Below are 13201 nucleotides of genomic sequence, written 5' to 3' on the forward strand. Positions count from 1 at the left end.
GAGCGCTGTTCTGCGCCTCACGCTTGTGACGTCACGTCATCTGCGGCCACCCGCAAATGGGCGAGGCGTGAATATTAAACCAGGAATGGGCGGGGGATTATATATAAATATTAGGCTACAAAGTCGATCCTCTCGCGGGAGGAAGTGGCCAGGGCGAGGGAACTCTTTGCTTAGACTGCTGCCCCCGCGACCCGGTCCCAGATAAGCGGAGGAATTTGGGTGGATGGACAATATTTAAGATATTTTAACCATTTAACTATTAAAATGTTCTCTTTTAGCTTATTCCAGCCATGAGTTTTGGTCTTTCAAATCCTTGAACTTTTCAAGATATTCCAGGATTTTCAGGATTTCTGGCTCCATTGAAACACATGGGAAATCCTTGAAAACCTTGGTCTTCTGGGGGCCCTAAGCGATATTTAATATGTGGGCCCTCTAACTGATCAGCAGCACCAACAAAGCGCAAATGTTGTAATTAAATAAATCATTGCTCAAAATAATAATATAAAAATTCTTTAATAAAGCTAAATTGGAAAATTATTTCTGCATTAACTGGGAGTTGTTGAAATACGAATCAGCCAGGTTTTAAGAACATTTGGTTGCAACTTAGCTAAACTAAGAAAGCAACAAGAACATGACCTAAACACAGGCATCTCGGTACTACCGCCAAAACCTCCGGACAGCTTGTCAGATGAGCAGAAACTAGAAATGATCGAATAGGAAGACTTGGATCAGATTCTTTAAAGAAAAGCGGAAGGAGCTTTTATTATCCAGAAACAATGGCTCGAGCAGGAAGAGCAAAACTCTTCATATTTCTTTAATATGGAGAACCATCAAGGACAAATAAACACAATGCATGAACTAAATTATTAAACCAAAACAAATCCACAGGAACTGATGGATTCCCTTCTGAATTCTATATATTTTCTCCCAGCAGATGGCGCTCTTTCTATTGTAAGTTTACAATGAAAGTATTTCTGAGACCCTGGAGCATGACCCGAGGACTTATTACCCTTATCCCAAAACCACACAAAAATGTACTCTTTATTTGAGACTCATCTGTCTTCTTAATGATTATAACATTTACCTTTAGTTTTTGCAAAAAGAATTCAATCTGTACTTAACTCAGTCATAGATGAATCACAATCAGGTTTTTTAACCAACAGACATCTAGTAAATAATACTCCTTAAGTTTTGGACATACTTGATGACTCATATTTAATTGCAGCTGACTCCTTTATGTTATTTCTGGACTTTTTAAGGCCTGTGACACAGTAGAACATAACGTCCTGTATCGTTGATTACATAAATTTGGTTTTGGTGACTACTTCTGCAAAGTCAATAAAACTCTTTACAACAAAGCCACCTGCTCTATTAAACCTAAATCTGGTTCATCACCTATAGGTTTGCTATAAAATGAGGAATTAGATAGGGATGTCCTATATCTCCATCTATTTATTCCTGTAGCTCAGCTTCTCTGTGACCATGTTAAATCCTGATAGAGATAATAAAGTCTTTCTGCAAAGCTTCCGGTCTGTCAATGCATTTGGAAAAAAAATGACAACTTCTCCCAAAGAAATCATGTGATTCGGATTCACTCTGTCATATTCCTGTAAAGACATCAGTCACATATTTTGGTATAATATCCCAAACTGAAAATGATTGAGGTAATACTAACTTTCTTCCAATGATTGATAAAAATGAAAAAGAGGTTTAACCTGCAGCTCTTTCGTGACCTTTCCATTAAAGGTCAAATTCTCTTCTCCAAGGCTGAAGGGCTCTCCAGAGTCATTAATGCCGCTCAGTCTCTCCATGTCAGCAACTTCAAAGCAGAAGTGTTGATCAATTGCTATGTGATTTTGTCTGGAAAAACCAAACTCATCACATCAGGAAATTGGTTCTAATGAATGATTATACTAGTGGGGGTCTGAACTTCCTGGATTTTAGTACCTTAAATATGAATTTTAAAATTAATTGGAAGAGAAAGTTTTTGAAAAATCCAAACTCTGTGGAACTTCCTTCCCAATTCTGTTTCCTCTCAGGTTGGTGGCCTTGACTTTTTACTGCTCTGCACCTACAAGCCCGACAAAGTGCCCATCAAGCTGTCTTCATTTCATAAACAGATGCTGCTTGTTGGTCCATGCCTCACCTATCTTTTTAAAGGAACTTCTACTCCACCTTCTCCCCAACAGCAGCTTCACGTGACGGACACTGCTGTTGGAAAACTCTGCTTCTCTACTTTGAGAAACCAAAACAAAGTCATCCCAAGACTGTTTCTCAAATATCTAATAAACTACAAAGTGAAAGAGGTTTTATTCCAGATCATTCATAGGTTTTATCCAACAAGTCAGTTTATGCAAAGGCTAAAAAAGGACATTCCTAAAACTTGTTCTTTCTGTCTTCAATTTGAGGAAACGATGCATATTTTTGGGAATTGTAAGTACATTGAGAAAAATTGGGACAAATTAACAAATGTCATTAAAACTCAAATGTATACGCATTTTACTTTAACATGTACAAACATCTTATTTGGTTTCATTAATTATGATAATAAACTTTCATCTCAATTTTATTTAATAAATCTCCTGATTTTCCAAACCAAGTATTATAAATTTAGCAATAAAGCTCCCAATTCTTTTGATTTATGAGCCCATATAAAGGTTTTCCTTACATTTCATTTCCCAGAGCAAATAAACCTAGTTATTTTACTCAGCTTTATAATTTCATATAAGTTTATTTTTGTTCATGTACCCCCCCCCCGCATTTACTTTTAACAATTGATGATGTTTAATGTTTAATACTCTTAGTTTTTTTACTGTGAGTCAACTTTGTTCTGAATAAAAATAATTTTAAAATATGTTGAGCCTCACTGACGATCCAGGCCAGGCACTAATTCATCTCAACTATTGATTTCGTTGGGTAGGTGAAGTGCTGCATTATGGGATCTGTAGTTAAAATCTTTGCAGCGCTAAGCTTTATATATGTAGCCCTTTACAACACCTTCACAAGACAACACAATGTGCTTCAAAATACAAAAACAGAAGAAAGTTTAAAATCAGGCAAATTAAAAATTAAATTAAGAACAGCATAAAATCACAAAATGCAGTCAGCAATAATATGCATAAAAGATCAATGAGAATGCAGGCCAGGCCTCGACTTTGACCCATTTGGGTTTCAGCAATCAGAGCCAACAGTGTTCTCAGTCTACCGACTACCAGAGAAAGGCTTTTAAATCCACCATTATTTCCCCATCAAATGTGGCATCATTGAAAAACTCCAAATGTGGACAGAAGTCCATTCATTAGGATGCAGTGGTTGTGAGATGTTTGGGTTAAGAAATGTCCCCTACAGAGGACAAGGTCGCAGTGCTGGCGGCCAGGAGGATAGTTATGACAGGAAATCAACTTTATCTGCACTTTTCATGAAGATCCATCCCATTTCCAAACCTGCTTAATGCCTCCTGGGGTCACAGGGTTGCTGGAGCCAAACCCGGCTGCTGTTGGGTGAAAGCGAGGATCGCGCCGAACGCTTTGCCAGTCCGTCACACACACCAAAGATACCGTTTAGAATCGACCAATGAACCCGTGAAGCAGGTTTTTGGACTGTGCGAGGGAAACTGGAGGAAACCCACACATGCATGAGAACATTTAAACCACACACCGAAAAGGCCCAGCTGGGATTTGAACCGGGGACCTCACTTCAAGATTAAAGGTTCTCCAGGAAAAACCAAATCAAAGGTACAGAGGACAAGCACGCGTTTTCCCTTTCCAGCTGTTTATTCTGCCAGCAGCTTCATCCCTGCCTCTGCTTGTGTCTGGGGTTGGTCTTGCAGAACACAAACAGGTGCCCCCTCCTCCGAACGAAGAAACAGTCTTTGCAGCGTCGCTTCAGGGCGGACTTGGTTTTCATCCCTGCTGTCGGCTGGATGCAAGGATGATGCTGACACCGCCCCAGCAGAGAGGTGGCAACCTGAGCCAGGGGGCCGCAGGAGCTGGATGCTGGCAGCAGCAGAGGGGGGAGAGTCGGGGGTCTGCTGAAGCATCTGAGAGCAGCTAGCGAGGAGCCCCTGAAAACACTCATTTGGCGAGCCAGGGCAGAAGCCAGGTGTTTCAGCACGAGGGGGGCCATGATCTGTGACGACAACCACCAGATTGTTTAGTAACGAAACACTAGACACAGGGCATCCCACATGCCGGCGGAGAGTCTCCACGTGAAACCAAACAGAGGGTTACGTACAGCAAGTTGACCTGTGAGCGGGAGACTCCGCCATTAAATGGTCAGACATCAAACAATGAATATCAGAGTCAAACAAACCTTTAAGGAATCTCCGCCAGCTTTAAGTGAGGAGCAACACCCCCGAAAGCTTAGAAAAGACGGCAAAGGCGCGAGGAACTGCTTCCGGTGTGAAAGAGCAACGTCACATTTTTTTCCCTCATCTCTGCCTTCCACTTTGTGTGATTTTCATTTTGTGTCAATATTCGGTCATTGTTGTATAAAAACGGGATTTTATCTATTTATTTATTTTGCCTGAAATTCATTTCACAGTCAAAAACTTCGGTTTTACTCCATAGTTTTGCTGGAGCTTCCGTGAACCTGACAGGCAAACTCGGGGGTAAACTTCCCCCTTCCTCTGTGGAGGGAATGACTCTGAGGGTGACTGCTGGAAACATGGCGGCCGCGTTGGGAAGACTGTTGTCCTTCAGTAAAAACGCAAGGGTGTTGAGATCGACGCTCACACCTGTTCACCGCTACAGTGTGGAGGTTTCCAGCGCCGGGGAACCCATCACTCACACCGGACAGGTGGGCTTCAAACCGGACATTTTCCGCGGAGAACGGCCGGATGTTAAAATGTTAGCTAAAGCTGTTAGCTATTGATAACAAGAGATCACCTGTCATCTACAAAATAAATAGATACATTTTTCACTTGTCTGTTCATAAACATGTTTATGAAATGTGTGAAAAGATGTCTCCAGTTTGTTGGCTCCAAATGTTCCAGTGTTTGTTTGCTAAGCTTTCTCCTTGTTTTCTCCTTAGGTGTTTGACGTAAACGATCCCAGGAGAGCCAGGTTCGTTGGCAGACAGAAGGAGGTGAGAAGAAGCGCTAAAACACACCTGAGCCCAGCTTTCTGCTGGACCTCATAGCTTCTGAAACGTTCATTTTTTACCTCTAGAGAGGGAGTTGAGGGGGGGGGGGGGGGGGGGGGTATTGTGTCCAGTTCTCATTTACACTCAATGGGCAGACTTTAAAACTCGGGAAAGATCCATTCTGCTTTTGAAGTTTCATCTCATTTTTTCACAGCGAAAACTTTTATCAGTGAAGGGGAATAAGAAGGACATGGCTCATTATTTTAATATTATTTGCTCTACTATTATAATGATGATCCTTTATGTGACTTTAGCTGTTATTGTTTCTTCAAAGGTGAACAAGAACTTTGCCATCAAGCTGGTGGCAGAAGAGCCGGTGGCAGAAGTTGGAGTCAGAGTGGTGTCGTGCGATGGAGGGGGAGGAGCTCTCGGACACCCCAAAGTCTACATCAACCTGGTATGAAGCAGCCTTGAGAAGCTGCCAGCATGGAGGAGCTCTACAGGGCCTTGCAGAAGTATCCCCCCCCCCCCCCCCCCCCCCCCCGGATGTTTGACCCTTTCTTGCTTTACTGAAGCTAAAAGGCTACACAAAATGTGTCTTTTCACTCAAACATTTATCGGAAAAACACCTTTAATTTTAACCTAAAAACAGATTTCTACAAAGGAATGTCAATAAAACAAATGTATAAGGCATTATAATTATTGCATTATTATTCAAGCCAGTATTTAGAAGATGCACTGCAATCCCAGCATTGAGTCTGTGAGGAGAAGTCTCGATCCGTCTTTTACATCTGCACACTGGAATTTTACTCCATTTATCTTTGCAAAGCTGTGAAAGTTCTGTCAGGTTGTGTTGACATCGGGCATGGACGGCTCTTTTTAAGTCCAGCCACAAATTCGTTATGGGATGTCGGTCTGAGTGTTTTCCTGGTTCTCTTTGACCAATTCCTTGTGTAGCTTTTGCAGTACGGTTTGGATCCTTGTCTTGCTGGAATATAAATCTCCTCCCAAGCCGTAGTTCTCTTGCAGCCCCATGACCCCGAAAGACGGATTAGAAGATGAATGAATAACATGACTTTGTAGAAATCTGGTTTCACTTTGACAATAAGTCTTATTTCCAGTTAAATTTTGTGTGAAAAAAAGACTAATTTTATTGACCATGAGTGATTTATGAAGGCAAGAAAAGGGTAAAACATCCAAGGGGGTGAATAAGGCTCTGTACTGTGGGGCAAAAAATAATGTAATCAGCCACGATTTGTGCAAGTTCTCCGTCTTAAAAGATAAAAGAGAGGCCTGTAATCTCATAATAGGTAAACCTCAACTATGAGAGACAAAATGGGGGGGTCCAGAAAGTCACATTGTCTGTTTTTTAAAGAATTTGTTAGTAAATTATGGTGGAAAATAAATTTTTGGTCACCAACAAACAAGTAAGAGTTCTGTCTCTCTCAGACCTGTAACTTCTTCTGTAGAGGATCCTCTGTCCTCCACTGGTTCCCTGAAGTCATGACTCCTGTTTGAACTGGTTATTTTATGTTATTTTATGTTTTTATGTTTCACAATGACAGAGGTTTACACTTAAAATCTGACCATACACGACTACATTCATTCTTTCCTCTACATGGATCATCAATGATCTGTCCACAACCTCAAACAGTCCCACTCCAAACTCCACTATGGAGACCAAAGATCTGTCTAAGGACACCAGAAACCAAATTATTGACCTGCAGCAGGATGGAAGACTGAATCTGCAACAGGAAAGCAGGCAATCAACTGTGGGAGCAATTATTAGGAAATGGAAGACGTTCAAGACCACTGAGAATCTCCCTCCATCTGGGGCTCCCCCCAAGATCTCACCCTGTGGGGTCAAAATGATCACAAGAACAAACATCCCAAAACCCCACGGGGGTCCTAGTGAATGACCTGCAGAGAGCTGGGACCAAAGTGACAAAAGTACCATCAGTAACACACTACACCACCAAAGACTCAAACCCCGCAGGGTCAGACGTGTCCCCCTGCTAAAGCCAGTACATGTGCAGAACCGTCTACAGTCTGCTAGAGAGCATTTGGATGATCCAGAAGAGGATTGGGAGAATGTCCTATGGTCAGATGAAACCACAATAGAACTTTTGGTAAGAACTCTACTGTTTGGAGGAGAAAGAAAGCTGAGCTGCAGCTAAAGCAGTGTTTTTCAACCAGTGTGCCGCGGCACACTAGTGTGCCGTGGGAAATGGTCCAGTGTGCCGTGGCTCAGAAAAGGTTGAAAAACACTGATCTAAAGAACACCAGACCTACTGTAAAGCATGGAGGTGGAAACATCATGATTTGGGGCTGTTTTTCAGCAAAGGGACCAGGACGACTGATCCATGTAGAGGAAAGAATGAATGTAGTCGTGTATGGTCAGATTTTAAGTGTAAACCTCTGTCATTGTGAAGACTTCCAGAAAACCTTTGACAGCTGTCATTGCCAACAAGGCTGTAGAAGAAAGGATTGAGTTGAACTTTTATTGACCAAATACTTATTTTCCACCATAATTCACACATATATTCTTTATACATTGATGTTCTCTGGATCTTTTTTCTCATTTTGTCTCTCATAGTTCAGATATACCAATGATGAAAATGACACGCCTCTCATCTGTTTCAGTGGGAGAACTTGCACAGTTGGTGGTGGACTAAATACTTTACATGCTGAAAGCATGAAATGTTAACTAAACTATTGATGTGTTCTATTCCTTCTGCTGATGTGAAAGAAAATAATGTGCACTAAGCAAGTCAGTTCTGTGTTTCTGCAGGATAAAGACACAAAAGTGGGAACATGTGGATACTGTGGACTACAGTTTAAGCAGAAGCATTGATTCATCGCCTCTGTCTACGCTCCTCTGTACTTATGGCCATATTGGTTAATAAATTATATACGTTCTGTCCAACAAAGAGTTCTTTTGTATTTCTTTAAAATCAGCTCGAAAAAAATCTCTTAGGTCTTGGTAAAAAAGGATGAACCGTTATGAATTCCCCGAATTTTGGTGGATGCAGTTTCAGTCTGTGACAGACAGGGGTCAGCACTGTCCTGCAGCCTCTCAGTCATTGAATTCTAGTCTGAGACAGCAGACTGTTTTAGTTCTGAAGGCTTTCAGAGGGAAAAATCTCCAGAAATACTGTTATTGAAATGGCACCAGACAATTTTCTATGATCTAAACCAGGAGTCAACAGTTATGACATGAAGTCTCCTTAATACTTGTGCCATGACCAACTGTAATGTGAACTCTAATGCAAAGTAATACAAAACATTTCTAATATATCTGAAATGTTATTGAATTCACAAACAGCAGGTCAGATAGCTTTTTTTTGACATATTTTGGCATTAACTCAAAAAAGGGCTTTTAAAACGATGTCGCTCAAGGAAAATAGGTCAAAGGTGAAATAGAATTGTAACTTTGTTTGTTTGAAACCAAAAGTAGTGCATTTGTGTTGTATGTCATCTAGAATAGGATTGGATATGTCAGAACAAAATACCATCAATATTTCTGAGAACTTCACAACCATAACATGAAACAAATAATCAAAGTCTATGATGTATATATATTTATATATATATATACATGCACATATTTTATCAAGCCCGTTCCCCATGGACCTTTGCGTGCCAAATTGGTCTGCGCAGTGGCCCCAGTTCCTCCGGCTCCAGACATCCCCGTCCCGTCCTGTCCCTGGTGGAGCAGCATTTTCCACTCTGCAGGGCTCTGGTCAGGCTGATATAATTGGCGATGGTGACTCCTGGAAGTGCAGCTAATGCTGTAGTTCACCTGATGCAGGGTCTGACCGCAGCAGAGGATTGAAGGGGGGGGGAGGTGCTGGGTTCAGATGAGCCGGGTTGGTGTCAGGGAGGACCAGTTGCGGTCTTGTGAGTTTGTCTGGTTCAGGGGTGGCGCTTGGCTGAGTTGGAGGCATCGCCACGGGCAAAGTTAGCAGATGAAACTGAGCATATGAACTGTGCTTCTGTGGGCTTTGACTTCAGCTCTGAATTATTCAGGGGCCTTAAACGCATCAGCACAGTGCTACAGTATTTTGCAGCTCTTCAAATGTCACAGAAGTGCATTGTTTTAAGGTTGTGATTGAGGACTTCTGGTACGAGCTGCCCTTGATGGGTAGAATGAGTCTAATCAGAAGAAAATTGTATTTTACAGCCAGTCTTTGAGCTGATGTCTCTCCGAAACAATCACCCTCCTCTTGGTTGTAATTGCCCCATTAAAATATATTTTCCCTGTAAGGTGTCACATTACAGACGCTGAGGTTCATTACAGAGCTTCCTGCTTCCAATTATCTGAGCGTCTTCGTCTGGAAGCTGGTGTGAGCAGAAGGAGGCAGATGTGGGAGCAGCCCGTCCTCCAAAGCACAGTCTCACTTCGTGCAGCAAATCAGAAAATTGACCTTTGGCCATCGGCTCACGGCGGCTCCGCTCAGCTCTGCTTTGGTTGGTGACAGAGCCTCTGACCTTTATGGAGGAGATAATGACTCGTTCCTGTGCCAGAAGCTCAGAGGGTTAGAGCGGGGAGCGAGACACCTCTGGCCACATGTGTCAGCATGTGGACCACAGAGTAAGCATGCTTTGACAGCTCTGGACAAACCAAAGTGTGTGTGACACTGCAGACTCCGGACTGCGAGGGTCTGAACGCAACCTAGAGGCGGGCAGCAGTAAGACAAGCTCCAGAGAAACTACTTTGAAGTTGTTTAAACAGGACTTTGTGCTTCAGGAAAACACAAAGGTCCTGCTGGAAAGTAAAAAGGCCAGTTCATTTACAAATTATGCTCAGCTCAGTGGCTTTGTGGTAGAGTGTCCACCCTGAGACTGGAAGGTTGGGAGTTTAAATCCGCGGCAGACTCATACCAAAGCCTGAAAATGGGACACAATGCCTCCCTGCTTGACACTCAGCATTAAGGGGTTTGGATTGGGGGGTTAATCCCTCAAATGGTTCCTGAGAGCGGCTGTGTCTGCAGCCCCCACCCCCCAGGGGAGGGGTCAAATGCAGAGAAGAATTTTCACACAACTAAGTGTGTAACAGCTAATCTAATGGGACTTTTAACTTAACAAACAGTTCACTTTTTAAGAAAACACAGAACCAGTCTTATGACATACAGTACACTCACCGGCCACTTTATCAGTTCCACCTCGCTAGAACCAGGTTGGAATCATTTTGCCTTCAGAACTGCCTAAATCCTTAGTGGCATAGATTGAACAAGGTTGTGGAAACATTCCTCAGAGTTTGGTCCATATGGACATGACAGCATCACACAGTTGCAGCAGATTTGTCTGCTGCACATCCATGATGCCGATCTCCCGTTCCACCACATCCCAAAGGTTCTCTGTTGCAGTGGTCCCCAAAGCCCAGGCTACTGACCGGTACCGGTCCAGTCACTTGGTATGGCCATAGACAAAAACAAAATACGTAAACTAACTTTGATTATGTCAGTTTTGTTTATTTTCTGGTACTAAAGGAAGTTTTATTTTGAAAAACTACCAGATTCTGTTTACCACATCTGTCTGTCTTGATGCGTCACCAGAATATAAACGGTGAATATGACGTCATTGATTTCTCAAAGTGAAAATCTTGTTGACATGAGCGTTATATAACAACTTTTTATGAGTCCACTGTTCTGAAGATGAAAACATTGATCATTTATTAAAAAATACATTTAAATACATTTTCTTTGCAAAAAATGTTCAAATGCAATGCATTGTGGTCTATTTGCCAATCTAGTGAGCATCGATGCACACTGGTTTTTCGCAGAGACTTCTGGGAAATTCCCAGGGCAGTGAGTAGTGGAGGAATGTGTCTTTTAATCACTCCCTCAACGACGTCATCAATAGTCGCCGGTCATCCACATGAGTGAGTAGCTGTCAGCGCTCAGGAAGTGCATATCATCAGTTTTATAGCTTTAAAAAGTCTAACTAAAACAAGAAGTCATAACTTCTATTTAAATGTAAACCTCTGTGCTCCAGAACACACCCATGTGAAGACGTGTGGCACATTTCCCTCACGGCGGAGGGATTACGGCTGTGTCCAAATTCCTCCACTAAATAGTGCACTATATTGTGCGTTTGCCTTTTGTGTAGTGCTGTCAGAATCTACACTTCCAAAATCACGTGCCTTAAAAAGTTTCTGTGAAAACTCGGTGTGCATCTATGCTCACTAGATTAGCAAATATAGACCACAATGCATTGTGTTTGAACCAAACCCTCAACGTTTTCATCTTCAGACCGCAGTGGATTCATAAATAGTTGTAGTAGAACGCTCACTTTGTGAAATTAACAATGTCATATTAGCCGTGTAACCCTTGTGCTATCTTAGGCACTTTAACATTGGGAGTCGGGTCATCTAGACCCACTAGACAGTGCTCTGAACCTTTTTTCTTCAATGATTTGTGATCTTCACTGGTGTCCATGGATTACATGAAATCTTTCCACCTTTATCCACCTTTGTCATGGTAGGGAGAACATGTCATGTAAGGGGGGGTCATCTAAGATAGCACAAGGGTTAAGAAGTAGTGAGCGTAGTGTCCGAATTGCTTTTAAAATTCAGAGCACAATATAGTGCCACACTGTATAATTTTTTAGTTGTTAGGGTGGAATTGGGACACAGCCACAGAGCCCTCCGCTGTGAGGAGGGTTTGCCCTTCAAAAACCTATTTTAGACACCTCTATCCCTCCATATGTCCCTACAGTTGGAGGGACAGGGAGAAGCTGGAAAGGTCCGGTAGGAATACGGATTCGGCCAATAAATTAAGATTTATGTAAAAACAAACTATGAAAATTTTTTGCTCTGAAAGATGATCTGAGTCTGGGTTGAGTTCTCAGTGTTGTAATGGCATTCTGTTGGGGAAAAACTGGAACTTGTTAAAGTTGAACCTGTGTTCAACTTTAACAATTCAGAAACAACTTCTAGAATTCAACAACTGAAAAAAACAGTCTACTACTGTTTTCGTAGTTCTTAAAAAAATTTAATATAGCAGCATTTTAATTTGAAAAAAAAATAAATTTTTCAGAAACCGAAAGCTAAAAAATATGACAATGAAAATATTGTGACATTAAATCGGTCCGGGAGAAGAACACACATGGTCTTCCTATGGTTTTAACCCTTGTATTATTCCATGACCCCCCCCCCCTTACATGACATGTTCTCTCTACCATGACAAAGGTGGATAAAGGTGGAAAGATTTCATGTAATCCATGGACACCAGTGAAGATCACAAATCATTGAAGAAAAAAGGTTCAGAGCACTGTCTAGTGGGTCTAGATGACCCAACTCCCAATGGTAAAGTGCCTAGGATAACACAAGGGTTAAGAGACTACATGGATTGATGGAAGGCGAGTTTCTTGGATTCTCCCACATTCCCTCAGGTCAGAAGTTGCTTTTGTGGAACAAGCTTTTCCATCCACCACAGGGGAACATCTGGATTCACTCTTTTCATTTTTTACTCCCAGTAATGCTGTTGAGCTCATGTTTGTCCCTGCCGAAGCAGAAAACACAAATCCTTTAAAAACATTTACAGGAATGAAAAATGATTTCTTTTTCTGACAGGTGTTTAGCACTGAAAAAGTTCTTCATCTCATCAGCAGAAAGTCCAACAAAATGATCATGAGGGTTGTTTATTGTCCTCTTCCTTTAACGCAGTAAAGAGAAAAAGGAAAGATAAATACATTTTCTGTGGGTGAAACATTTGAAGCTTTCCTTTTTTCCTGATGTGATGATCTTCTCAAATACTTTAAACAGTTGACTTTAGGCAAAAATCTGTCGTTCCATCACAAACCCAGACCAAAGCTGACTGATCCAGCTGTCTGCTGGTTGAGGTCTTCATCATTTAGAGACGCCAGACAGACAGCAGAGGACAAGAACCTCTGAACAACGGTCTAAACCCCGCCCACAAGGTGGTCCACCTTTCCCGTCCCCCGCTCCAGCGCTGGTGGGTAATTAGCCTTTTAATGATTAAGAAGGAGGACAAATTCCAGAACATTCATGTTTGACAGAGTTAATGAAAAATGTGAACAGGATTCGAACGACAGCAGCCCCCACCCCACCCCACCCCCCACACACAATGAGATCCTGTCAACCAGCTAGCAAGAG

General features: G+C 42.0%; 2 protein-coding genes across 2 annotated transcripts; one reads left to right on the forward strand and one right to left on the reverse strand.

Moving 5' to 3' along the window:
- Positions 1–3789: 3789 nt before the first annotated feature.
- Positions 3790–4125, reverse strand: mrpl36 (mitochondrial ribosomal protein L36). The gene has a single exon (XM_023960239.1). It carries the CDS (start codon positions 4123–4125, stop codon positions 3790–3792), a length of 336 nt encoding a protein of 111 aa, XP_023816007.1.
- A 491-nt stretch (positions 4126–4616) lies between these two features.
- On the forward strand, positions 4617–8012 carry ndufs6 (NADH:ubiquinone oxidoreductase subunit S6). Its single transcript, XM_023960287.1, has 4 exons — positions 4617–4797; positions 5032–5085; positions 5417–5539; positions 7874–8012. The coding sequence occupies exons 1-4, from the start codon at positions 4639–4641 to the stop codon at positions 7934–7936; spliced, it is 399 nt and encodes a 132-aa protein (XP_023816055.1). The 5' UTR covers positions 4617–4638; the 3' UTR covers positions 7937–8012.
- Positions 8013–13201: the final 5189 nt, after the last annotated feature.

This window comes from Oryzias latipes, chromosome 11 (genome assembly GCF_002234675.1).
Source record: "Oryzias latipes chromosome 11, ASM223467v1".
NCBI lineage: Eukaryota > Metazoa > Chordata > Actinopteri > Beloniformes > Adrianichthyidae > Oryzias > Oryzias latipes.